Below are 25,926 nucleotides of genomic sequence, written 5' to 3' on the forward strand. Positions count from 1 at the left end.
GCTGCTGGCCTCAACACCCCCGCCCCCAGTCTCCCCCCCCCCCCGTCGCGACCGGAGTCTCGGGGATCGTCCAGCCTGGACGGCTCGGCTGTGACGGGGGCGGGGAGGGAGGCGTCGCGGGAGAGGCAGGGCTTGCTCGCCTGCGCTGGGCTGCTCGGCCCTTCGCTCATCAGAGAGAGACGGCGCGGAGGCGGGAGGAAGGCAGGCGCGCAGCGCAGGATGGAGGCGGAAGGAACGCGCCGGCCGGCCGGCCGAACCGGAGAAGTTTGACTCGCGGAACCGGCGAGGGGAAAGAAATGGCCGGGGGGCGCGCAGAAGTTTGGACCCCCCGGGATTCTCGGTCTCCCGCCTCGGGTTCTGCAGCTCCTCAACCGAGCAGGGGGTTCTAGGGGAACTCTGCCCCGTGACTTTGGGGTTGGGAGGGCGGATAAACAAATCTAGGGGGAGCAGGAGGCCTCCAGAACGGGAAAGCTGGCAGAGGTTCACCTGGCACCATGCCGCCCCCCTGGGCTTCCCGGTCCCCCATTGGTGACCCAAACTAGTGGGGAGGGGAAAAGGGGTTTGCAGACAAAACGCCCATGTTCCACCCCGGCATGAGCGATGGGGGCAGCGGCTCTGGCAGACGCGCCCTCCTCCTGGGCGACCCCGGCGGCCCCTCCGAGTCAGCGCGAGACAAGGAGAGCGCCAAGGGACGCGGCGGAGGTGGCGGCGAGATCAGGGACCTGGCGGCGGGGACGTCGGCTTCCAGCGGCCCTTCCAAAGAGTGCGCCTCGGAGACCGGCAACCAGTCCCCCGCGGGCGAAACGGATTACTGCCGCCGGATCTTGGTGCGAGGTAAGGGCCGCGAGAGCTGGCCAAGTCCGCGTCTGGCTTCGCTTTAGATATTCGCTACTCGAGAACTCCAGAGGTAGGCGGGCATGTTTAGACTCCCCCCCCCACACACACACAGCAGCGCGTTCTCTACTTAGCCACTTTTTGCTCCCATCTCGCCGAAAGCCCGTCCAGACTGTGCCCTTCACCGCCCCTTTCTGCAAAGTGAGGGTCGGCTGTCCCTCCTCCGCCCCCGCTCCGCTAACGCCGCGCTTTTTCCAGCCTTCTTCGTCTCCAAACTCGGCCGGTCTGTGCGACCCCCAGGCTCTCCCCTGGGAGACCCCCCCGGCCCCTCCTCCTGCCCCATCCGAGTGCCCTCGGGCTCCGCTGTCCGGTAGCCTTCTCTCCCCCGTCCCCGACCCTCTCCGTCTCCTGCTTCTCAGCCGCCGGTCCCTGTCCCAAGCCAGTCTAGGTCCCCGTTCAGGGGCCCTCCCCGCCAGATTCCGCACAGCGGGCGAAGAGCAGCCAGCCCAGGCGGGCTTTCTGCCGGCGCTTCTTTCGGGGGTGGGGTGGAGAGGGAGGACAGAGGGGATGCTTCTTAGGCGAAGATTTTCCCGCGCGTGTGTGCGTGTGTGATGGAGACTAGAACCTCCCCAGCAGCTTACAGGGCGGCGTGTGTTGGGTCGTCTTCGCAGCCCGAAAAGCGGGGGCGATTTGGGGAAAGCGGTCTTGCCCACATCTGCCCTCCCCACCCCGCCCTGGCTTTGGGGCAGGGGGCCTGGCGCGCGCGTGGCCCGAGGGGCCTTCAAACCAGCCTCGTCGCAGGGAAACCGCGTCACCGCGGCCTCAGCGAGTCCAGCGCGGGGTTCTCTTCCCCCACTCGCTTGGGAGTCACGAAGAGAAGTGCCCCCACCCCAGGTCATATGCCCCCCTCCCCCCGGGCTCGAACCGCCTTCCCCAGTCCGCCGCCTTTTGAAAACTCTTGTGCCACACTCCCCATCATCCTCAGCAGAGGCAGCCCCTGGTTCTTCTGGCTGGGAAGGATGGAAACGGGAGTCCAGCACCCCAGCTTGCGGAGGGTGGGTGGAAGAGAGGATGTTGCTGGTCTTAACGGCATTACCGAAGGGGCTTTGCGAGGCAGCCGTTGGTCTGTCCTGGCAGTTGGTTCCGGTAGAGGATGTGATTCCAAGGCAGCCTCGGAGAAAGGGAGGCTCTCCAGATCCGGGGGGGCGGGCAGGCCTTCTCAAGAAGAATGGCTTGGATCTGGCGGCAGGAGGAGGGAGGTCTCTTGCGCGGGAAGGGGGCTCTCGGTCCCCTCGCAGTCTTCTTCCCAGGCCCACTACCTGGGTTCCTCTACCTGGGACGGTTTTCCGCCTCCTTCTATCCTGCCGCCCTTGAGAAGCGTCATCGGAGTGGGGCTGCCGTGGCCTTTAGCGCACCGGGGTCGCCCGGCCACCGGGTCGCTAGACTAACGTTTGTCTTTCGCCCCTTCGCTCTTTCTGCCTCCTTCGACTCTCAGGTGAAATTCCGGGGGGCCGCGGCGCTCGGAGGGGCTGCTGGCTGGACCCCTGCGGTTGCTGAAGGCGACGCGAAGGGCTGCACAGACCGGGGCCGACCGAAGGGCAGAAGAAGGCCAAGAAGTCCCCGAATAGTCCTTCTCGGCCACCCCGACTTACAAGCTCCGTTTAATGAGAGATTTACCAGGGGGCCTCACTTAGAGATGCGAGTGTGGACCGGGGAAGTCTTAATTTTCTTCCCGACTGTTACACCAATGGGGAAGGAAACCAGGGAGAACGGCGGGGCTGAAAATGTGCCCTTTGTGTGTGGAGTACAGCACGTTGAAAGGCAAGGAGGCGCCGGAATAACAATAACAATAGTAATAATTATTATTATTAATTATTATTATTATTAGCTGCCCAACTATAATAGAAGGAAAGGAACCGACCGGACGGAACGCAGGATTTCTTTTGCAGAGGCCCCTGCGTGTCCTTTCGTATCTGGAACTGCTGCCCGCTGTTGTCTGTGCAAAAGGAAAGCGGGCCTCCCGGCGGTTTCCTGAGCGCCAAAGGCCTCCTCCGGTTCTATCCGTTTCCCCCTCGGAATAGGGAAACTATAAGGGGAAATAGTTGGCCGAGGCTCCAGCTAAAGATGGGCTCCCCGCGGCGGTTTTTCAGGCCGACCTTCGGGCCTTCCCCTTCTCCTCCGCTCCTCCGGCGAACGCTGGCTTGCCCGGCCGCCGAAAGGAAGGCCGGTGGGCTGGAGCGAGCACGGCGAAGGAAGGGAAGCAGCAAGCCAGGCCCCCCCGCGCCCCTTCCCACGAGAAACCGGCGAGCGGGACTCCAGGAGGGGCTCGTTCCGCGCCACCGTCTCCCCGGTCTTTGGGGCGCCGACAGGCAGGATTCCGCAGGAGGCTTCGCCCCCCCGCTTAGGCCCGAGTCGCGGCTATTGCGGCCTTGGTCTCTCCCTTTCCGTCGCATACCGCTAAACGTGTTTACTTGGAAGTAAAAGGCCTCGGCTCCTGATGAAGGCGGCCTAAGATTTAAGTGCCCGACCCGGATTTGATCACCTCCGACTCCGGGGCGAGCCTTGGTTTGGATCGCCAGGCAAGATGAAGGCGTCGTCGTTGGGAACACCGACGGGACTGTCCCTGCTCTCCCGATCAAGCCCTTCCAATTTACCCAAAGTGCGTCGTCTGGGCTAGATTCTGCTCTCTGCAATTTCCCCAGCTCTGCCTGATGTCTCCTACCCAATCGTTATTTAATTATTCTACGCCTCCCCTTGAAAACAATTGGCTTCTTTGATAATTTTAAAAATGTTCAGTCGAAAACTCTGTATTCTCGTTTCGCAGCGCTTCGGAGCCGATTCGCGGTTGAAATCCTGCAGCCGTTTGCCTTGGAGGAAGCCCTTGGGCAGCCTTCGGAAATCTGTCCGCGGATCGGGCGGTTCAGCCATTCGATCGTCCCCTCGGTTTTGGTGGGGCAGATCCCAGCCGTGGGAGCGATCCAGGGGAATCGCCCTGACGGGGCTTCATCGGCAGGAGGTGTGTGAGGAAGCCCGCGCGCGGGGGTGTGCAGCCTCCCCTTTCTTTCATTCGGATAGCCATTGGCGGGCGCGGCAAAACCGCCTGTCTTTACACAGTTTCTTTTCGATATAAATTTCATCAAAACATCGCTGCTCCCATTCAGCGCGAACCTCTCCTTTCTGCAGCCCGGAGACTCCGCGGCTTTTCCCCCAAAAGCGCTGCCAGGCCCCGCTTCCTTCCTCTTTGGAAATCCTTCCGGAGCTTCCCCGGTTCCTTCTTCACCGTTCCTCTTCCTTCCCGGAAGACTGCCAGAGCTTCCCTTCCCAGAGCGAAGGAGCAGGCCGGTTTCCCGAGCCCTCGAGCGCTGCCCCGCGCCTTCCTCTGCAGCACGACCGTCCTCTTGCCGGGCCTCGGCGCCTGGTTTGAGCTCTCCCGAAGGCAAGAGGCTACGACTGGCCAGGCCTGGGGAAAGGCCAGCTCCCGCGGCTCCCGGGCCTCTTCCGAGGCCAGGCTCCTGGGCGGCTTGCCTGGCCAGGCGCACTGGTGGTGCACCTCCGCTGACGGGGAAAACGGGCAGGCCAGGCGAGGAGGACGCGGCGAGGAAGAGGAGAAGGAGACGCGGCGCGGGCCGAGGCCCCGGTCCTGGAAGGGCCTCTGCGGGACGGGCTGCGGCTGGCCAAGAGCATCCAGGGCGCTCGCAACGACTTGCGGGGTTCGAACGAGCCGACCCAGCTGAAGCCGCGCTGGGGATCCGCTGCGGGTGACGTTGCGCTAAATGTGGGCGCCGCGAGATCTACGCACAAATGTGTGGGTCGGGGAAAACACATTTCAGTACATTTTTTCATTGCTGACGCTGTTCGAAGAGTGGCGGTACGAAGGGGCTTGGCTTTGGGATTCGCCGTATTCGATTTTTTAAAAATTTGTGCTCCTTTATTTTAGCCGCAAGGACCCGCAGAAAACGAAACGACGACCCGAGCCGGCACTGGGCGCCGCCGAAAACGGCAAGAGGTTTGCCCCGGAAAACAAGCGTCGTTCATTTCTGTGGGGTGGCCTGGCCTTCCTTCCTACAGACTGACACCCCAAGAAATGAGGGCCGCTTCCCGCGCCCGGAAGATCGCTACTGGACCCCCGCCCCCGCCCTCCCCGAGGCTTTCGAGACTGCGCCGGACCGGGGCTCCGGCCCTCGGCAAAAGGCTCGGCTGGGGGACCCTTTGAATCCGAAGCCCACCCGGTCTCCTCCATTTCCCCGCAAAGGCTCGGCAGGAACAAAGGCGAAGCAGAGTGACCGGGGAGGGCGGATCCCGCGGCGAGGGTCGCCAATCGGTGCCGCTCTTGCGGGCACGAGGCAGCCTTGGCGTGGACTCCTGGGCCGAATTCCACGCTGTCCTCCCTCCCTGCGGGCCTCTTCAGCCCTCTGGACAACCGCGTCTCTCGGTGGGAGGATTCGGGATTCCGAAACCACCTGGAATTTCTCTTAAGAGCACCAGAAGGCCATTTCCGCTGCAAATATCCGCGGTAGCATTTTCTTCTGAGCCAAATACGTTTCTATCTTGACATTTCTGGCAAACTTTAATTCCGTCTTAAGGCCCTTCCTCCCTCCCTCCCTCCCTCCCTCCCTCCCTCCCTCCCTCCTTCCTTCCTTCCTTCCTTCCTTCGCAGATAGGATAGGGAGAATTAGGGAGAATTAGGGAGAATCGATCGAGGTGCCTGGTTTTTGCAACAGCGACACACTCGCGCTTCGGTTCTTCCACCCCCGAATACAATCCCTCCAGAAGGTCTTCCCAGCTGCAGCCCGGTTCCAGGGGTCCTTCTTTTGCGCAGCCGCCTCAGGTATTGCGCAGGAGATCTTTCCGCTACCCCGTTCCAAAGCGGCGGGATTCGTTTCCTTTTATATCCCGGCGCCATTCGCAGCCCTGAACTAGAGTAACGAAATGGGGGTCTTTTAGGGGGGCAGCTCCTGACCGGGGCAGCTCTCAGTCGAGGCGGCCTATTCCTAGGGTGTGGGGGGGAAGTTCCACTCAGATTCGAAATCCAGGCCTGAGTGAGGATTTGGGGTGGCCTTTTCTCTGGTGGAATGCTCACAAAACTAAGGAACATTTCGTTTTTTTAAATCGTGACCCCCGCACTAAATATTTCCTTTCGATGGTTGGTGGCACGATGTCGGTGTTGGAAGGGTTTCAGCTCCGGAGTTTTCTTTAAAAAGCGTGAGTCGACCCAAAACTGGGGGCGGTGCGCGGGACGTGTGTATATATCTTCCATTTGGTTCAAAGAGTTGGTCTTTTACCCTTTTCCCCGCGTTCTTTATTTCTTGCCGGTTTGTCCTGATATACCAATATATGTGCACACGCGGAGAGAAATATAGATTATTTATTTATTTTATTTAGCGATGAAATATTACAGGGTGAAGAGAGGGGCGTGGGGGCTCTTTTCAGCCCCTCGCCCCGCCCTTTGGCGAAAAGGACGATTGAATTCATTTGGAATTCTTCGATCGCTAATTTATTTCTGATCGCTGATAAATCATGTTGCCAGATCGCGGATGCAGCAACTGGAAACACTAGGGCGGCTGTTTCCCATCTCCCCAGTTTGAATGAAAATACGTTGCACGCTTATTATACCGCACGTGTGCGCGTGAGTGTCCGCATCTATCTCCCTACGCAGAAGGACGTGGGAGAGATTTTACTGCTGTAGATATTTCGATGTGAAAGGCGCTTTTTTGAAAATCGATTGATTACATACAAGGAATTGTGTTGTATTTTCCAGATATGCAGATTCACGCACATCCACGAAAGATTTATTGGTATCTGTGTACGTGGGTGTGTCATATACCCCGTTTACAAGGTGGTGTATCGCACACGCTTAAAGAAGACGCTCAAAATTAAGCGCGGGGATCTGTCATCGGTTATGAACCATGAACCAGTCCTACACGCGTCTCTCGCCATTACCTTCAACGGGATTCGCGCAGCGGGTCTGTTTTGCGCTTTTGTCCTGGGAAACTGGACTCCCTCCCCGGCCTGCCGTGAACGCCCAGAGCCTTGAGAGGCCAAGAGAAACTTCAAATCTGAAACGGATAAGCGTGGATCCTTCGCTTCAGGCTGGTGCAGATTGCCTGAACCTGGTAGATTAGGGTGGTTCTGCCTAGAAAGAAAATTAAAGCAAATTAGGGGTAGGCTTGGTTAGTCCTTGGATGGGAGACCACAAGGAAATCTATTCCCAAACTTACTTACTGTAATGTGTGAATTCGAACAAGGAGGACTGCGCCGGCAGGCCCTTGGGAGATCCCTGCGAAGGGACAAGTTGCATCTTTCCCTCGTAAAACAGGAGGCATTTGACTTACCCTTCTTGCCAGGCGGTTTCGGAAAAGCCAGCCCATGTGCCCCTTCGCCAAGACGGCACAGGGCAGCTGACCCGGGAAGGGTTCTCGCATTTCTCACTCGAGGAATGTGTTACAGGATATTACTGACTCGGTGTGGAGCGGGACCGGTTGCGTCTAGATTTCTGGCTAACATGCTCGCTTTTCCCTTGGATTTAACGGGCGTTCAGCAAAGTCCCCCTGGATGGGCCGAGCCGGGCTGGGCCCCTTCAGATCTGCTAAAGAAAAGGCCCACGGACCGGCCACGGCCGCCCGCCAGGCCAGAAGTCCAGGAAAGGAGCTGACGCGAAACCCGTTCCTGGAGCACCCCTTTTATCCAGGTTCCACCCCCCACCCCGCTTCAGTCGGTCTGATTGGCCGCCGGCTGACACAGGACTTCGGCGGTCCAGACGAGGGGATCCGCTGGGGGGGAGGCTGCAAAATCCACTTACCTTCGAAACCCCGTCGAAAGCTCCTGCTGCGGGGCTCCCTGGTCTCGGACCCGCCGCGTCCCGGACGCGTTATCCCTCCGCGGCGGAGAAACGGGTGTAAAAATCGAAATCAGAATTATAGATAGTTAATCATTGTTGTTAATAAGAATTGATTGATTGATTATGGGCCATCAAGCCAGCGTTGACTCTTAGCAACCACGCAGGTATAATACAGTACCAGATAGTTAATAATACCAGATAGTTTACAGTAATAGTTAATAATAACATATAGTCAGCACATTATATAAAGTCAATAATTTTTATTTTTATTTTATTTATATTTCAAATTTGGTAACCGCCCATCTCACTCGGATAATCCTAACGACAACATATAGTTAATAATAATAATAATAATAATAATAATAATAATAATAATAATACCAAATAGTTCTGATTGGGTTTGGTATTTTTGACTATCCGATCCTTCCAGTAGTCAAAAATATCAATCTAGTGAGAACTATCTGCGTGTAAATAACAACACAAACAAGAACAGCAACAAAGGAATCTGGAGCGCCAGGAAGCCCACCGGCCCTTGGGAATCCCTGAAGCCGCTGGGGGTCTCCAGGCCTGGGGCTGCTCCAGAAGGTGATCTGGGCTGTTTCCACGGGGCAGGTGTGCACAGTCACTTCGCTTCACTGGGGGAAAAGAAGAGAAATCGGTGCGCAGGAACAAAAAGGAGCCGCTGGTTGGTCCATTTTGACCTGCCCCCCTCTCGCGGCCCCGGGGGTTTCGTTTGAGGGGCCTCTTTCAAAGGACGCGTGCAGCTTTGCAACAGAACCAGCAAACGTTTAACTTTTTCCAGGAAGTTTCCTCGGGCAGCCCAACCTACCTCACAGGGTTGTTTCGGGCGGAGGGGAGTAGAGGATGCACCAGGAACATCACCTTGAAGTCCTGAATGAAAGTCAGGTTATGAATCTAAGAAATGTTTTAATATGAGCACGGAGCCACGCAAAGTCCAGCAGCCAACCTTCACCTCTGCGCCGTTTATTCTCCCTGCAAATGATGGCGTTTGTAGGTCTAGTTGGCGCTCGGAGGGGAAACCGCCCGGAAACCCAGGGCCGGGCTGGAAAAGCACAAAATAACTCCGGAAGGAAACAATAGCAAGAAAACCAACGTCAAGAAAACGCTGTGGCCATGAAGATGCCGGGAGTCGACTCGTTCTAGGTGACTTCAGATTCAGCTTTTCTCTGCCAAGTTTCTGAGCCAAAGGTTCCCTGGGAAGAGAAGACCATGGGGGAGAAAGGGAGTTGCAACCGGAAGGCGGCATTCCCCCTGGGTTCGGTTCGGTCTGCTTTTCCTCCGTTCCTTCCTTGGTGCCCCCGGGGTTTGACGCGTCCTTCAGCCGCTGTCTTGGAGAGCGGGAATCCACACGTGCAGCTCCGGTGGCCCTGGAGGCGGAGGGTGTCCCTCAAAAGGTGGCCTTCGGTTGGACTGGACAACAAGGCGTCGTGCTTCAGCTGGTGACCAGAGCAACGGGCGACTTGCCACTTCAGGGGGCTCCAGCCAACCCCGGAAATTCTCCTGCGCAAGGGCCCCCCAGTCTGAAGGAGGAGGGCAAGTTGAGGATCTTTTTGTGAAAAAGTGTGAAGGAGTGGGGGAGGAGAGCCCCACCCCCAGCTAAACCTGGATTTATTGAAAGCCCCTGCCTGGTGAGGTGGGGTGGGGGTTGGCTCATTTGCTCTGAAAAGAGGCGTGTGAGAACCGGAGGGGTGAAGAAAGATCCCAAGGCCAAACAGAAGCTTCCCATTGTGCTAGAACGGTTCCAAGGAAGTTGATGGGCAGAGCTTCATCTCCTGGTGGTCTCCTATCCCAGTATTAACCAGCTCAGACCTCCCTAGGTTTTGAAGGTGAGGCAAGGTCAGCTAGGAGCTTCAAAGGCTCCTTTGAAAAGGGCTGGGAACTACTGGTGATTGCATGGACACAGCCCAGTTGCATTTTCCACCATGCTTCAGAAGGGGGTTGCCACAGCCTTCTGCCAAAGCAAATATTCAGAGTCCTGGAAGAGGAGGGAGAAGCCACTTGCAGGTTATGCTGCCCCCTCCTGTCCTCGGCCAGACCAGCTGCCGAAGGGGGCATGGTGGGGGCAGGCAGGGGGAGAGAGAAGAAAATCCAACCTGTAGGACAGCTCCAACCCACTGCCTCGGGCCCCCTGGGCTCCTGCTGGCATCTCAAGAGGGCACCTGTATTGCCCTGTTTCTGCCCTGGTCTCTGGTTTGCATGACTTTAGCCCAGGAGATGCCCAAGCAGAGCCTGGTGAGAAGGTCAAAGGTGCCAGCCGAGAGAAGGAAGGAAGGAAGACCCCCTTCTCTGTTCCTGCTGCTCTGCCTGATTGGGCGGTCTTCTCCCTGCCGGCTGGCCATGCGCAGACGGGGGATGCCAGAGGAGACCCGCCCCTTTGCCCTTCACGCTCACCAAGCAGAGGGACCCCATTTGACAGGGATTTGGAACAGAGGCAGGGCAGAGATTAGCATCAGGGCAGCCAGTTCTGCCTGGCCTTGCTTGACAGGGGCTCCAGGAGGTGTGAGGAAAGGGTGGAAGCCAGGGCTGCAATTGGGGGGGGGGGGGCAAGCGGGGCATGTGCCCTGGGTGCAGTGCTGGGGGGGGCGCCAAAATGGGCATGGAATCCATGTTTGCCCTGGGTGACACAGACCCTAGTTGCGGGTCTGGTGGAAGCCACCTCTGAAGGCCACGGGCTGTTGCACGGGTCCAGCGGGACTGCACAGCTGGGCTTGTGTGAACGGGGCAACCCATCCCGTTTGGCTTGTTCAAGAAACCCCGCCTGAAGCAAAGCTCTGCCCAGGGCTGAACCGTCTGTCTGGAAGGAGGGGGAACTGGCGTCCCTCCCAAATGCAAGGCCTCCTTTTCCTCCTTCCCTGGTTTCCATGGCTGGCTGGGGAATTCTGGGAGTTGAAGTGTATGCACCTAAAAGTTGCTACGGTTGAGAAACAGGGGCTTAGGCGCTACTTTCTCCCTCTTCCTGTGCTTATTTATCTACCACATCATTTAGGAATGCTAGCTGATTTCCCCACCTACGCAAGAGTTTACTATTTTCTCTCTCTCTTCCCCTCCCTGGCTCGGCATTGCCTGGTTCCTGGCTCTCTCGGGTGCGTCTTCCTCTGCTCCCAGGCCTGTCCAGCTGCCTCTTGCTGCAGCAGTGCCTCCGGCCGATCCTAGAGGAAACTCGGGCCCCACCTGCTCCGGCGTCTCTTGGCCTTTATCCCTACAAAGGCTGCAGGCCATTGCCGGCGATTCTAAGGCATTTCAACTTCCTCCCCGCTTTGCTCTGTAGCTGCCTATGGGCCTAAGGTGGCATTTGACAGTCAGACCATCAAAGAGAAAAACAGCTTGTTTTTTGCAGATAGCACTTTTTTTGTTTTTTGTTTGTTTGTTTCTGTTTGCTTCAGGGCAGCTCATCCTTCCAAGACCCCATTATTTCTGTACTCTTTCACTTAGGATGTAGCTTAGTGGGCGGAGGATTTTGCACAATGTGAAATAGCAGGGGATGATTTGATCTCTCATCCAAGGGAGACTGAGGACAATACAAGTAGTCCTCGACTTACAACCACAATTGGGACTTTTGTTGCTAAGCGAGGTGGTTGTTAAGTGAGTCACACCCGATTTTATGACATTTTTTTGCTGTGGTCACTAAGCAAATCCAGCTTCCCACATTGACTTTTCTTGTCAGGAGCCGGCTGAGAAGGTCACAAATGGTGATCACGTGATCCCAGAATGCTGCAACTGTCATAAGTGCAAGCCGGTCTCCAAGCACCTGAATTTTGATCATGTGACCCTAGGGACTCTGTGACAGCTGTAAGTGTGAGGATCGGTCACAAGTCACTTTTTTCAGCACCATCGTAACTTCAAACAGTCTTGAGTTTGGTTGAGAAAGTGGTTGAGAAAGCAGTGGCGTTGCAGCTCCAGAGGATCCTGGAGGAAATGGATTATTTGGACCCCTTTCAGTCAGGTTTCAGGCCTGGTTATGGGATGGAAACGGCATTGGTTGCACTTATGGATGATCTTTGGTGGGAGCAGAATGGGGACAGTGCATCCATCCTGGCTCTCCTTGATCTCTCAGCAGCTTTCGACACCATCGACCATGGTATCCTTTTGGGGCGGCTCAGGGAGTTGGTGGTGGGCGGCGTAGTTTTGCACTGGTTCGCCTCTTTCCTCCGGGGCCGGTCCCAGTCGGTGGTGATAGGGAGTGAGAGATCCAGCCCATGGCCCCTCCTTTGTAGGGTGCCATGGGGGTCGGTTCTCTCTCCTCTCCTATTCAACAGCTACATGAAACTGCTGGGTGCGATCATCCATCACCATGGGATGAGGTATCATCAGTATGCCGATGATACTCAATTGTACATCTCCATCCCGGGTGAGGTACGTGATGCCGTGACTGCCCTTTCTCGGTGCTTGGGGGCTGTGGGGGCCTGGATGGGGAACAACAGGCTTCAGCTGAACCCTGGTAAGACAGAGAGGCTGTGGGTTGATGGCTCCTTGGTTTCTGGGAAGTTACCATCTTTAGTCCTGGATGGGGTTGCACTGCTCCAGACAGACCCAGTGCAGAATCTGGGGGTCCTCTTGGACTTATGACTCCTGCTCAAAGAGCAGGTGGCAGTCGTGGCCAGGAGGGCCTTTGCTCAACTCCGTGTTGTGCCCCAGTTATGCCCTTTCCTGGACCAAGAGGCCCTTTGAACAGTCACTCATGCCCTGGTCATCTCCCATATAGACTACTGTGGTGCGCTGTACATGGGGCTACCCTTGAAGAGTATCTGGAAGCTACAACTGGTCCAGAATGCAGCTGCATGGGCAATCTTGGCTGCCCCAAGGTCGGCACATGTAACACCTTTGCTGCGTGAGCCGCACTGGGTTCCAGTCTGCTTCCGGGTCCAATTCAAGGTGTTGGTTATTACCTTTAAAGCCCTACATGGCATGGGGCCAGGTTACCCGAGGGACCCTCTCATCCCTATAACATCGACCCGCCCCACCTGGTCAGGCAGAGGGTGTGCACTGTGGACCCCATCTGTAAGAAATTCTGTCTGGCAGGGTCCAGGAGGCAGGCCTTCTCTGCAGCAGCTCCCACCCTCTGGAACATTCTTCCCCTGGAGGTGAGACAAGCTCCCTCTCTCCGGGACTTCGGTAAAAAACTGAAGACCTGGTTTTGCCATCGTGCCTGTGGCGGGGAGGGGAATAGTCATTCTTGGGGATGGCTGGTGCCCTGGAATGGCCCCTTTTATATTCACGGACTGAAGTAGAACCTCACTGCCATCTGGATTTTATTGTATTTTATATTTTTATCTATATTTAATGGATTATATATGTTTTGTATTTAATTTAAAATTTTATTTCTATTGTAAACCGACCAGAGTCCCTCCTTAGGGGGGAGGTGGGTGGTGATAGAAATCTGACAAATAAATAAATAAATAGTCGCTAAACAAACAGTTGTAAGTTGAGGACTACCTGTATTTAGTTCTTCCTAAAAAAAAAACGACCTACGAACAATCTGGAATCATAAAACTGGGATGTATGAAAAGTAGGCAAACCCCTTTCCAACACGCAAGGAGATTGTCAACCTCTGCTTGCAAGCGCAGCCGAGGTACAGAACCTGCGTCCTTTCAGCTGGTTGGTGCTGAATGGCCAAGCTGGCCCATATTCCAGTAGCCGCTTTTCAACTGCTGTCAGAGGAATTGCTTTTGTGATTTTTAGAAAATATACAACCGTTTCCTGCCCCCCCCCTTGTGGCCCAAGGAAAAGCTTTGGCGTCTTCAGCTGGTGCAAACTGCTCCCCATCTCAGAGGTAGGGGACACGCATCGTCCCTCTTCCTAGTCTTCCCCACCACAGCAGCCCTGCTGGGTACTTCGGGCCATGAGAATCACCCCACGAGCTTCCATAGCTGAGCAGGGATCAGAGCCTGGGCTTTCCCACCCCACTGAGTAAACCCTCCACCTCCCCGCTGTCCTAGCTGTGTAGTGGGAGAAGCACCGCTGGAGCCAGTGGGACCAGCCAGTACGAATAGGGTGCCACTCTGAGGTTCCTCTTAGCTTTGGGACTGCTTACCTTGCGTGACAGATCTCAGGGGAGATTTGGAGAAGAGGCTTAGAAAAAGACTCGCTCCTTCAGCAGAATGGGGACTTCCGCCAATAGGGAGGCAGTTCCACTCATCCTTGCATAGCAGCAGCGCAGCAAAGCCCTTCCAGGTGAGCTTGCGTGCCAGCGAAAGGCTATGTGGCTTTCACAGCCTCTGGTTGACTTCTCTTGCTGGCCTGACTGAAATATGGGCTGTAGCTCTTTTATTTTTAAAAGGTTTGTGGCCATGCCACCACTATCGCTTACCAGTGCTGTATTGGTGTTGTAGGGGTCGGTCTTGCCATTTTTGCTAGACATTTCAATAACCGGAGAAGGAGCGAGGCTTTGCTGCAAATCCATTGCTGGGCAATTAAAACCAGGCTGAGCATCCAAGTAATGGATGTGAATTAAAAGGTTTGGTTTTGTTTTTACACACACCAATTTACGTATAAGCTGGGCATCTGTACAACAGTGTCTTCCAAATGTATCGAATGCGGTTTTCATCATCCTCAGCCAGCATCATCAAGAACTGGGGTACCAAGCCAATAATTTAAGGCAAGGACGTGTTGAGAATATCCTGGGAGATTTTTTATGGTTGACTGGAAACCCCTTATAGACTTTTTGCATTAAATGGAACAAAATGCACTCATGATTTGTGGTTTTCATGATTAGAAAACAAACTGGATAATAGAAAAAAGTGAGCTTTTTTTGGTAATCGTAGAGTAAGAGGTAATTTTGTAACTGTGGTTATATTTGCTGCAGAAGGAATCGGAAGCTGCTGCTTTTTATTTCTTTTTCTCTCTTTTTGCACTTCTTCTTATTTCTTTCTTCTTTTGTTTCTTTTATGTCTTATTAGTTTGTGTTAGTTTTCACGTTTGTTGTAAAACTTTTAGTAAAATTTATTTTAAATAAAGAATATCCTAGGAGATTTCAGGTGACTTGTAGTAGAACAGGGTGATTGGGAACAATGGCAGCCACAATCCAGGTTATCCAGATGTTGGGAAAGAGAGCAAACTGGACTTTTTGATTGCCTTTACATGTACTGTATATTTGTGTGTGTGTGTGTGCGCGCGCGCGCGCCCACACACCTTTGAGTCAGTGTTGCCTCCTGGTGACTGCCTGGACTAGTCCCTGCAGTTTTCTTGGCAAGGATTTTTGGAAGTGCTTTGCCATTGCCTCCTTCCCAGGGCTGAGAGAGAGGGACGGGCCCAGGGTCGCCCAGCTGGCTTTGTGCCTAAGGTGGGACTAGAACTCCCGGTCTCCCGGTTTCTAGCCCGGTGCCTGAACCTCCACAGCAAACCGGCTCCTACATGAACTCTTGCCAATGGAAAAAGGGGTGGGGCATTTTATGTGCTTCCATGAAATTGCTTATTTAGTGCACAACCTTGGAAGGAACACATATGCGGGCCAGGGTTTTTCATGAGAGGGCTAGAGGTAGCAGTGCTTCCGACACTCCGCTCCTGCCTTCCCTTGCTGTGTAGGATGGGTGGCAACTCCAAGTCAGAACATCTATTTAATCGCCATGTAGCAAAGCTAGGCCCCGAGAGGGATCCTAGAGCGAGCAGGGAGCTCTTCACTCAAGGGTTGGGATGGATCAGGTTGATGCTCAGGGACTGCTGGGTGTGTTGGAGGACTCAGCCACCAAGTTTTGGTTTTATGGGCTTTTCGGTTTTTATTCTTGTTGTGAGCCGCCCAGAGTTGTGTTGACCAAAGAAGTCAGGTAGACAGAGGAGAGAGAGAGAGAGAGAGAGAGAGAGATTTGGAGGCCATGTCAGCTAATCTGGATGCCAAGGAGCTTCTGCAAGGCAGGATGCAAGTCCAGGGCACCTCCCCGATGGCTGGTCAGCCATGCAAACAGCAGCAGGGGAAGGACGACCTTTGCTCCGGCTGCAGATGTCTTTCACAGGCCCACGCTCCGGGTGGGGGGGGGCGGTCTAAGGTGCACACGTTTTTTAGAAGCTACCGCAAAATGCTTCAGGTAGCTAAAATGGGTCCTTCGGGATTTCCTTTTGTTGTTGATCTCGCAGTGCGCTATTCCTGCCAGCAGATGTCTCTTTGGGCGAGGCAGGGAGCAGATTTGCCCTGCACATCTGCCTGCCTCCCCCTTCCCTCTTCGAGGGCCACGGCTGGGACCCACAGCCGGCTCCCTCCTTCACGACTTAGCTGAAGACTCACTCTGAGACACACACACACACACACCCTGGGACACGTCCCTGTGCTCTTTCCAGTGCCTTTTTGCGCGATGAAATGGCCCCCACCTGGCCAGCCCTCCCAGAGGGGGCTCACTAGATGTGTCAGACTACAATCCCCATAATTCTCACCAGCAAGAATATGCCAGTAGAGAATTAAAGGAGTTGTAGTCCAGCCCATCTGAAGGCAATGCAGTCAACTGGACTGTTGGGTAAACCCAAACTACAGCAGAAGCTAAGCAAACGGGCTTTGTTTCAACAATGATATAACAATAACAGTAACAACTGCTTCCTACACACAACAACAGTAGCTCCATGTTTCTTAGGTCCTTGTTTAGAACCCAAATTACTGGAAAATACTGGGTCTAAAAACTGTGGTATTCACTGGGGGAAAGCAGCCAGCGGTTCTCATGTGAAGTTATAATGTGGTTTCTGGATTTGGGCCTAGTGTGAATTCAGCGACAGTTTTATTAGTCTAGTTTATTCAGTGTGTTGTGTGAACCCAACTTACCTGAGCATCTTTGGAATTAAATGTACAGGAGAAAATGTTGCCCTGGATTTGCCATGTGGGAGGAGGGCAGAGGTTTTTATCTGCGTTAATCCAATATTGGTTTGTGGATTTAAAAGTGCTATTACTTAATTTAGAAGTCCTCTTTCTTTCAAACAAAATTACAAAGAAAATTTGCTCCAGGGGAAGTTAGTCATACCAGACATCAAGGACAGTAGTGGCAAAACTGAATTCACATGGACTAGTTGGTTGATTTATATCACTTTTTGCAAGTCTCCCAGGCTCTACCGACGAAGCCTGGAATCCGCCAAAGCCATTCAAAGGGAGGTCCCACAACAATTACTTGGAACTGGGGCTCCTTTTTCCAAACGGGGAGACTAAAGGCAGACACGCACAAGTCGCCTCTCAGGTAGAAAAGAAAAGCAGGGAGAAATTAGACGGACTTTGTTTTCCAAAGCTAGACATTTCCTGAACCTAGGAGAAAAGGGATTTATACCATCCGAAGCTAGCTTTTTTCTGAAAGAACATCTCCTCCACCTGCTGAATAAAGCAATCCAACCCAGCACCGACTTAAGCAAAGGAACCCTCAGCACATAAAACAATTCTATGGTGGCTTTGGATCGGCGGAACAAAGCAGCGGTGGGTGGAAGGGCCGGCTTTAGCTATGAGAACTGAGCAGCGCCCTTGTTGCTCAGACCAGGACTGATGTCTCCGTCTTTGTTGGTTCCTCTAGATGCAAAAGGGACTATCCGGGAGATCGTCCTTCCCAAAGGACTGGATCTGGACCGGCCCAAGAGGACCCGCACTTCTTTCACTGCTGAACAGCTGTATCGGCTGGAGCTGGAGTTCCAGCGCTGCCAGTATGTCGTGGGCAGAGAAAGGACAGAACTAGCCAGGCAGCTCAACCTTTCGGAGACCCAGGTGAGAGAGAGGCTGGGCTACCACTCACCCTGGGCTTCCATGACTTGGATCTCTGGTGGCTTTTTAAAGAGGCTCTGGGGCCTCCCCAGCGTTCTAGGACAGAGTTTCTCAACCTTGGCAACTTTGAGACGGGTGGACTTCAACTCCCAGAATTCCCCAGCCCTCATTAGCAGGCTGGGGAATTCTGGGAGTTGAAGTCCACCCGTCTCAAAGTTGCCAAGGTTGAGAAACACTGTTCTGGGATGTGCTCCAAAGAAGACCTGATGGTCTGGAACATCAGGACAGCTGCAGGGGTCCACAGCTAATGGGCAAGAAGAGCAGCTGTACTTCAGCAACAATGTATGTTTCCAGCAGTGGCATCTGGCCCCCTTCTCTAGTAGCCACCGTTTAACTATGGGGACTGGGAATGACGGGCTGTTTCATTTGATGCTGGTGTGCTCATTCATGAAGTTTAGCCGGCCTACAGTATCTGCAGGTATGGCCCCCAATTTGTAGCCATTGCTATGACCCTTGTTGGACATTCTGGTGGCTGTTGACAACCTCTGCGGACCTAAGCTTCAGCAGCTACTTACAGATGCTGAAAAATGAAACCCAGGCCAGAGGGGCTATTAGAGGCAGAAGCTTGGCTTTGAAAAGCAGGGACTGTCTTCAGCCAGGAGACATGCCGGACTAGGCAGAAGGGGCTGAAACTTTTTTAAGTCCAGAGCAAGGAGATAACATTTGGAAGCAGCTCAGGCAGACACCCCCCTGATTGTCAGGATATCAGAAGAGGGAGGAGGAACAGCACAATCAGACTCTCTCTCAAGATTCTGTTATTAAAGCCAATTCAATAAAAGTCATGCTAGCCTTCCTGTGGAGTCGATGTCCTGGTCTGGTCTACCTAGTGGGGCTGAGACCCCCATTCTAACACATGATGGGTGAGCAGACTGTCTCTTGGCCCTTGAGGGCCTTCCTGAGCAGATACAAGGTGCTTCCTATTCCCCTCGAATAGAACCATAGACTAAGTGTTGGAGGGGGGTGGGTAGGTTAGAGGGATTCTCAGCCACCACCATCACTCATTTGGTAGCCCATCAGCTTCAGAACCCCTCAGATTAGGCAAAGGCTCCTGTTTCCATTTTATCCGCTTGCCAAATGTAAGCCCCAAGATTGCGACTGCTTGGGTTTACATGGGGGAAACTGGCCCACCCATGGACATTGGTAGGGTCGACAGTGCCCCTTGGGAAAGACCTGATCTTTTTGGCAGGGGATGCTGCTAAGGCCAGACGACAGGGCTGGATCTGAGGGTCTTCGCACCCTTTTGATTACAAGTGCTTTTCTTCCTGCCAGGAGGACGGGAGTCTTCCTGGGTGCAGTGCTTTGAAAGGGATGACAGGGGAACCGGGCCGCAGAAGGTAGCTCCATGGCCAAGCGCCTAGAATGCCAGAGCCTCTGGCTAAAGGGACCAGGAACCACATGGAGCTCCCTACCAAGAACCAGGCCAGTCTCTCCTGATCTAAGAAGACATGGGACTCCTAAATGCAGGCTTAGAAGACAGTATCTTCTTGCTTTGAAAGAGCAGAGTGTCAGAGGGGAGGCAGAGAGACAAAACCCGTGGAGTTAATTACCAGCAAGGCCAAGGAAGCAAGAGTGACCCGGATTTCAAAAATGCATCTTGAATTCCAGTCGGGATAAAAACATACTCTTGAAAACTGTAAGAGTAAATTCCCAGCCTCAGTTATAGTGTTGAAAAGGGTTCAACTTTGCCCCCTCTAGGAGGGGAGATGAAGGCTGCAAAGCCCGTGTGGGCCCTGAATGGCTTAGGATCAATGGCGTCATGGAGGCTGAGAGATGTTCTAAGTCTATGCACATCATGGCTCATTTCTGGGTAGATAAGCATAGGATTTGGAGGGGGCTACCCATAAGCAGTCTTTCTCAATCTTGGCAACTTTAAGATGTGTAGACTTCAACTCCCAAAGCCAGGGAGTCCACACACCTTAAAGTTGCCAAGGTTGAGCAAGACTGCCCTAAAGGATGTTCCAAAACATTGTATTTCATAAATATTTAACATAGCATACATTCAGACAATAAGCTTGAATAATGCAATTTCATATTGCAGCATGACTTTAGAGCAGTAAACTAAGTCTGGGTTAGATTTTTAAAAGTAAATTTTGGACATATTTCAGTTGCCCTAAGAATATTTATTTATTTATTTATTTATTAAATTTGTCACCGCCCATCTCCTCTGACCGGAGGGACTCTGGGAGGTTCACAGTATAAAACAATAAATATATAATAAAATTCCAATAAAATCCCTCTAAAACAATTTCTCGACTACCCCATCTGCTAAAATCCAGATAGCTATGATCTCTTCAATCATTATGTAGAAGGGGCACTTTAAGGCACCAGCCAACCCCAAGTATGTCGATTCTCCTCCCTGCCCCAAGCCCGGTGGCAGAGCCAGGTCTTCAACTTCCTCCGGAAGGCCAGGAGCAATGGGGCTAATCTCACCTCCGGGGGCCAGATGTTCCCTTCCAACCCCACACACAGAAATCTAGGAAAAATGGTTTTTCTTTTCTTATGACTTAGCATTACCTCAAATGATCCGCCTTTCCACCCCCTTCTGTGCTTCAGAGACAGCCTGTGAATTGTTTACTTCCGCATTCACTGTGTCCATTTTAAAACCCTGAAAATCTGCTTTGGGGAGGAAGGGAGAAGTCGGCAAAGGGGGACAGCAGTTTCAGCCAGAAATTGCCCGCACTGCTGGTTTTGGGTGCAAATGGGAGGCCATCGCATGTATGGTAGCAGCTGCCAAAGAGGCCAGCGACACTCACACAATGGAGCATCAATTTAGTTTTGAATTTCCCTGGGCTTCAGACACAGCTTTAAATACATTTGCCCGGCAAATGTACTTCTTTCCAACTGTGGTTCTTCTTGGAAAGGAGGAAACACCAACAGGCTGTGCTTTTCTTCTCCTAAAAATCCTGCTCTCTCCCCCCCCCCCCCCATCTTTTTGCAGAGATCAGGCAGTGACATTTGGGAAGATCCCAGCCCTGTAATTAACACGCTGCTGCTTCACGGGTTCCGGCCTTAGAGCTGGGCAGGGCTTGCAAATCAAGCCAGCTGCTGCAGGTTCAAGGGCCTGCTGAGCCCAGCTGTGCAGGGGGGACTTAGCAAAATGCAGAAAAGGCATTTCCTCATCACCGCAGGCTCAGCTCGGCTGCAGGGACCGCTCCTTCCCAGCCGCACCTCCCCCTCTGGGCCTTCTTCCAAGGCAGGTTTCTCAGCTGGCTGGGGAATTCTGGAAGTTGCAGTCCACACGTCTTTAAGCTGCCAGGGTTGAGAAGCCCTGCTCCAAGGACTCAAGCAGCAGGGCAGGAGGGATGCTTGCTCAGAAGTTATTCTTGCTGTGTTTGGGTCTCTCCCCTGGAATCCCAGAGGGGTACAGCAGCAGGTAAAGTGTGTTTCTGTGTGTGCAGACCCTGAGGGTAGCTAAACTTGACCTCTTGTGCCAGCCCAAGGCACCGCCCGGGCACCCTCCCCTCCCCACGAGCAAGCATCTCCTTTGAGCTCCTCTGCTGACATCACTGGCCTTTCAAAGGCCATTCAGAGGGACCCAGGAGTCCTGCAATTAGAGGCAATTAGTGGGAGGTGGGTGTTCCCCTTTTGTTTTCCGGATGTGGGGGAAAATGGATCCCACCCATCTGGCACTGGTGAGTGCATCCCTTGTGTGAGTGTGCTTCCCCAAGAGGGCCGGGTGCTTTTATCCCTCTATCCAGGCCCAGTTAATTGAGGGGAGGGCGTGCTTTCAGCTTGGCTCTGAAGCTGCTTGGCTTAAAACAAAAGGCAGCAGGGGGCTTTCCCCTTCCCTGCCAGGCCCCCCAGGTGAGGCTGGAAACACCAAATAGGATTTCTTTCTTTCTGGGGGAAGAAGCTAGAGGAGGGCGGAAACCAGCCCCAGGCCACCAAGCATGTTAAGAGGACAAGCCCTGGGAAGACGCCCCTCTTGGCACTGGCTGCCAAGACGGAGAGAAAGACGGAGCTGGGGGATCCTACCGGGAAGCGAGAATGGATGCATGGATGGATGAGTGTGTGAAACAATGCTGTGCCTGCACTTCCCCACTCACCTTGTCCATCAGCACCAAAAAGCCCAGGCAAGCTCAAAATCGCCTCCTGATTACAGGAGGCTGGCTTTATCGGGCCATTGTCCCAAGACCGAAAATGTCCTATGCTAGTCCTTGGCATTCTGGAAAATAATCCACCTTTCCTGCTTAAACCGCCATGGAACTTTGGCACGCTTCTTCCTCATTTTGCAGAAGGGTGTTCGGGTGACCCTCCCCATTGTGATCAGCACTGAGGGGCTCTCAGGGGTTGCCTGGAGCTTGGGTGTGTGTGTGTGTAATGCATGGCTTTGTCTGTCTGTCAGTCCCTCTGCATCCTGGACGTTTTCAGCCCTCCCCACTGGTGCATTTGGTTACTGGACAGGACACAGAGCAGAGCAAGGGTTGGGGTTAGGGTTGGTCCAGCAAAGGCTGAGTTCTGCTAAGGAAAGGCTCCAGACTGATGCCATTCTTTAAAAGGGGGGCAAATCATGGCCCCCCACCTCCAGGAACTGTCCAGGTTTGGAAAGCAGGCTCCATCTTCAGAGAAACTGTCTCCCCACTACTGCGTTATCAGATCTCTCTGGCATCGCTCACCCTTCTGGAAAGCGCTCACAATCCTCTTGAGACCTCGCTGAGCCACATGGATTGGTGTCATCCGGGACCTATTTTTAGCCTTATAAATCCCAAATCGGTGACGATTTTACCACCAACTGTCAACCCCACCAGGTAGACCAGACCAGGCAATCAAGACCACAGGAAGGCTAAAACTACTTTTATTGAGACTGGCAATAATAACATCTTGCAAGCCTGATTGTGGTGGACCTCTCCTCTTCCTCCTTATATTCCAATGAATTCGGGAGGTGTCTGCATGAGCTGCTTCTGGGTATTATCTCATTGTTCAGGACTTAAAAAATGTTTCAGCCCCTTTTGCCTAGGCAATGCTTCCAGTATATTGCTGTCGAGATCATCTTCCTGACACCAACTTATTGCTTTGTTCAGTAAGAACAACAGTAAACTTCTAGATTTCTGATCTAGAAAACTTCCTTCCTTCCTTCCTTCCTTCCTTCCTTCCTTCCTTCCTTCCTTCCTTCCTTCCTTTCCTTCCTTCCTTCCAGTGGAAGTGGAACACTAGGCAGGAAACAAAGGTAGAAACATAATACATACCAATTTTTAAAAATCAAGTTGAGACTTATTAAAAATCTCATTGCCAAGGTATCTCTCTCTCTCTCTCACACACACACACACACACACCAGAGCTTCATTAATGTCCCGGCTCTAGTGCCCAGGGAAAGCCAGGTGTTCCTGGCCTTCCAGAAGGGTTGGGGACTTTCATATTTCCTGGGAGAGGCTGTTCCATAGGATAGGTGCCACAGCAGAGAAGTCACACTTCCTAGGACCTGCCAGGTGACACTCCTTCACCAAAGGGACCCAAGCAGGTCCAACCTGCCAGATCTGGTGGGCAGAAACCAGAAACCATCAGGGATCTTGCAATGGTCCCAAGCTGGAGCCCTCCAGATATGTAGGATCTCAACCTCCATCATCCTCACCCATTGCAGACAGAAGAGAGACCGTTGGCCAACTTGGACCTAACCAGGACACAAACAGGCCTTGAAACCTATTTTTCCTGCCAGGTCCCTCATCCTTCATCTCACCCTCAGCCAGGAGTGAGATAGGCTTCAGTCCTCCATAGCTGCACCAGCATTAAAGTAATGTTTCCCCCCTTCTTCAGACACCATCAAAGAGCAGCACCAGGGTGCATAAAACCCATGAGTGTTTGCCATCCAGGACCTTGGAGAGAAGTCAAGGGACCAGCAGTCAGTAGGATCAAAACTGGGCTAATTATTGGCTACTCCATGGGCATTCACCTCCTGTCCGGTCCCTCATCGGCTTCATTCTCGCGGAGAGAAATCATGTGTTGCTCATAACTCAGAATCTTTCTTTTCTTTTTACCTTTATTCAACTTGTGACAGGACAGGATGGGCCATAGGAGAGAGGTACACAAAGCAGCCTCCGGAATCTTGGTGCTGATCCTGCCCCATGACTGCTGAAGGCCTGTGATTGGTGGATGGCTGGTGATATGCTTAGAGGGAGGACAGCAAGGCTGGGGGACTCTACCTGTCAAGATTACGCTGACCCAGGAATGAAGCTCTAGTCTTTATTGTTTCTACCATACAAACAGAATCTTGCCAAACTGAGCAAAACTAGCAGGCTCTAAGGGAAAGACTCCAGAAACGCTAAGGCGGGTCCTGCCTGACCTTCTTGGCCGGGCACCCAAAGTCTTCCACACTGTGAGTGCGTTTCTCCCCCTGGGAGGCGCCCCCTCCTTCCTCGCCTGCGATCTCCGTAACACCACCAATCACTTTACTTATCACGTTTTGCACACCCATAATCAGGACAGCACCATCCGGCAATGGCTGGGAAAGGATGTAGTTGAGACAGGACAGGGATTCCCAAAACCAGGAAAGCACGGAGAACTTCTTTTGTATCCCAAGATTCCTTTTGAAAACACAGGTGTTCGTATTTGCTCAGCTGTGCCTCCTGGCATGATATGAAATTGCACTTTCTCAAAATAAGAAGTTGAAGTTAGCAAGGAATAAACAAAGGGTGAACTTCATCCTCTGGGGATGAAGACTCCAGGAGATCTGAGTGGGCCTTGCTCTACAGAAATGGCTGAATAAACACCCCATCATTTTGAAGTGATGCTTTTCTCTAAGAGATATTTTCCATGGATGGTGACCCACATTAGCTGGCAGAAAAGTGACATCATGTGGTATGGCTACCCATTCTGGGCTGCAGAAATCCAGAATGACCATTAGATAACAGCAGAAAACCTACCTCTTCACTGACATCTGGCAGTGGTTTGGATTTTTGCAGCCCAAATTGGTGCTCTTAAGTACAATGATGGAAGAGGAACTGATTCTCCACACACTATCTGGGATCTTGTACAGTAGATTGCTGTGTGTTCTCTTTTGCAAGGTAAACAAGCTTATTCCCTTGAGCTGTTCCTCAAAAGCCTTGGTCCTCCAGACCCCCTACCTTCCTGGTAGCTCTCCTCTGTATCTGCTCTGGCCTCTCCATGTCCCTTAAGAGTGAAGTTCATATTGGAGAATGTAAAAATACTTGTGAAGTTTTGGAACAGCTGTTTAATGCATTCTCTATTGTATTTTATTTCCTCTGTTGATTACTATGTCATTCTTGGTTGATTAAGTTGGGTTAGATATTTTTTTAAAAAATAGATGTATGTAATTCATACATAATGGTTATCCTAGTTCATTCATATTCTCCTTTTCTGAACTTCACAATATCCGTGGTTAGTATAACGACTGTTGCAGTGGGGGTCTAATCTTGGATGGCTTCTCTGATCCTGCAGGGAATGAATGGATCTTCTCAAGGAAAGTAGGCATCCGGGCTAAAAGAGGCCCCAAGGGCTTCTGCGTACCATGAGTTAGGGATGGTGGTGGGCATGTGAGGTTCCTGAGGGACCTGGTCATGGGTGGTTGAACCTCTCAGGGATGGTATCATTGGTCTTCCTACACATTGCAGAAGGTTGCTCCTTGTAGACCACCACCCCAACTCCACAGTTCTATGTCTGGGGAAATGAGCTGTAGGGACAGATGGGGCTGCTTTAGGTCTACAGATACCCAACTGATCCGCAGAGTGCAGCTGGAATGAGCCAAGAACTTCACAGCTTATGGTGACCACCTCTTCTCTTCTCTTCTCGACGTAGGTCAAGGTTTGGTTCCAAAACCGGCGCACCAAGCAGAAGAAGGACCAGAGCAGAGACTCGGAGAAACGCCTCTCCTCCAGCTCCGAGTCTTTTGCCACCTGCAACATCTTGAGGCTCTTGGAGCAAGGGCGGCGCCTCTCGGTCCCGGCCCCTCCGGCGGCGCTGCTGTCCCCGAGTCCTCAGCCAGCCGGGGCCCACCCAGGAAATGGGCCTCCATCCCCAGGCCTGAGCAGAGCGGGCAGCCCTCCCGCCACAGGGGGCTTCAGCTTGCGGGTCTGCTCCCCGGCCGCCCCCGCGCCCTCGCGACTCCCCGCTGGCCCCCTCTGCTTCGGCGGCCCCCTCCTGGGAAGCCTGCACGAGTTGCCGGGCGGCTGCGGACTGGGGCCGTCCGCCTTCGAGCCCTACGCGCGGCTGGAGAGGAAAGACAGTCCGCCGCACCGCCAGAAGCCGAGCCCTTAAGCGCGGATGCCCACAATGACGTTGCTGCGCAAGGGGGATGCGCGGGGTCCAGAGAACACAGAAAAGGCCCCTGCCGCTCGCTCTCCCTGCGGCCTCCAGTCCACTCATTCCCTGCACTGAGTTTTCTATGTCGCAAGTGGAAATTCCAACACCGTTTACCAAATGTCAGCAACGTGACGTGTGTGCGTGCGCGCGCGTGCATGGATGTGTGTCCCTTTCACAGAAATTAAATGACAGCTACTGACAAACCTGGCTCAATACGGCGACTGAGGGTGCACCTGGCCCAAGCGGGTGTGTGTGTGTGTGTGTG

General features: G+C 53.2%; 1 protein-coding gene across 1 annotated transcript; it reads left to right on the top strand.

The window, feature by feature from the left end:
• The first annotated feature begins 455 nt into the window (after nucleotides 1-455).
• Nucleotides 456-25,616, top strand: VAX2 (ventral anterior homeobox 2). Its single transcript, XM_063310758.1, has 3 exons — nucleotides 456-834; nucleotides 17,164-17,351; nucleotides 25,158-25,616. Exons 1-3 carry the CDS (start codon nucleotides 579-581, stop codon nucleotides 25,614-25,616), a joined length of 903 nt encoding a protein of 300 aa, XP_063166828.1. The 5' UTR covers nucleotides 456-578.
• Nucleotides 25,617-25,926: the final 310 nt, after the last annotated feature.

Source organism: Candoia aspera, chromosome 8 (assembly GCF_035149785.1).
Source record: "Candoia aspera isolate rCanAsp1 chromosome 8, rCanAsp1.hap2, whole genome shotgun sequence".
In the NCBI taxonomy this organism is placed as follows: Eukaryota; Metazoa; Chordata; class Lepidosauria; order Squamata; family Boidae; genus Candoia; species Candoia aspera.

Excerpts from the sequence above, each read along its gene's own strand:
- VAX2 (XM_063310758.1), top strand. The coding sequence starts at position 579 with ATGTTCCACCCCGGCATGAGCGATGGGGGCAGCGGCTCTGGCAGACGC. Across the intron at positions 835-17,163 it reads CCGCCGGATCTTGGTGCGAG|ATGCAAAAGGGACTATCCGG; the intron begins GTAAGGGCCGCG and ends TGGTTCCTCTAG. Across the intron at positions 17,352-25,157 it reads TCAACCTTTCGGAGACCCAG|GTCAAGGTTTGGTTCCAAAA; the intron begins GTGAGAGAGAGG and ends TTCTCGACGTAG.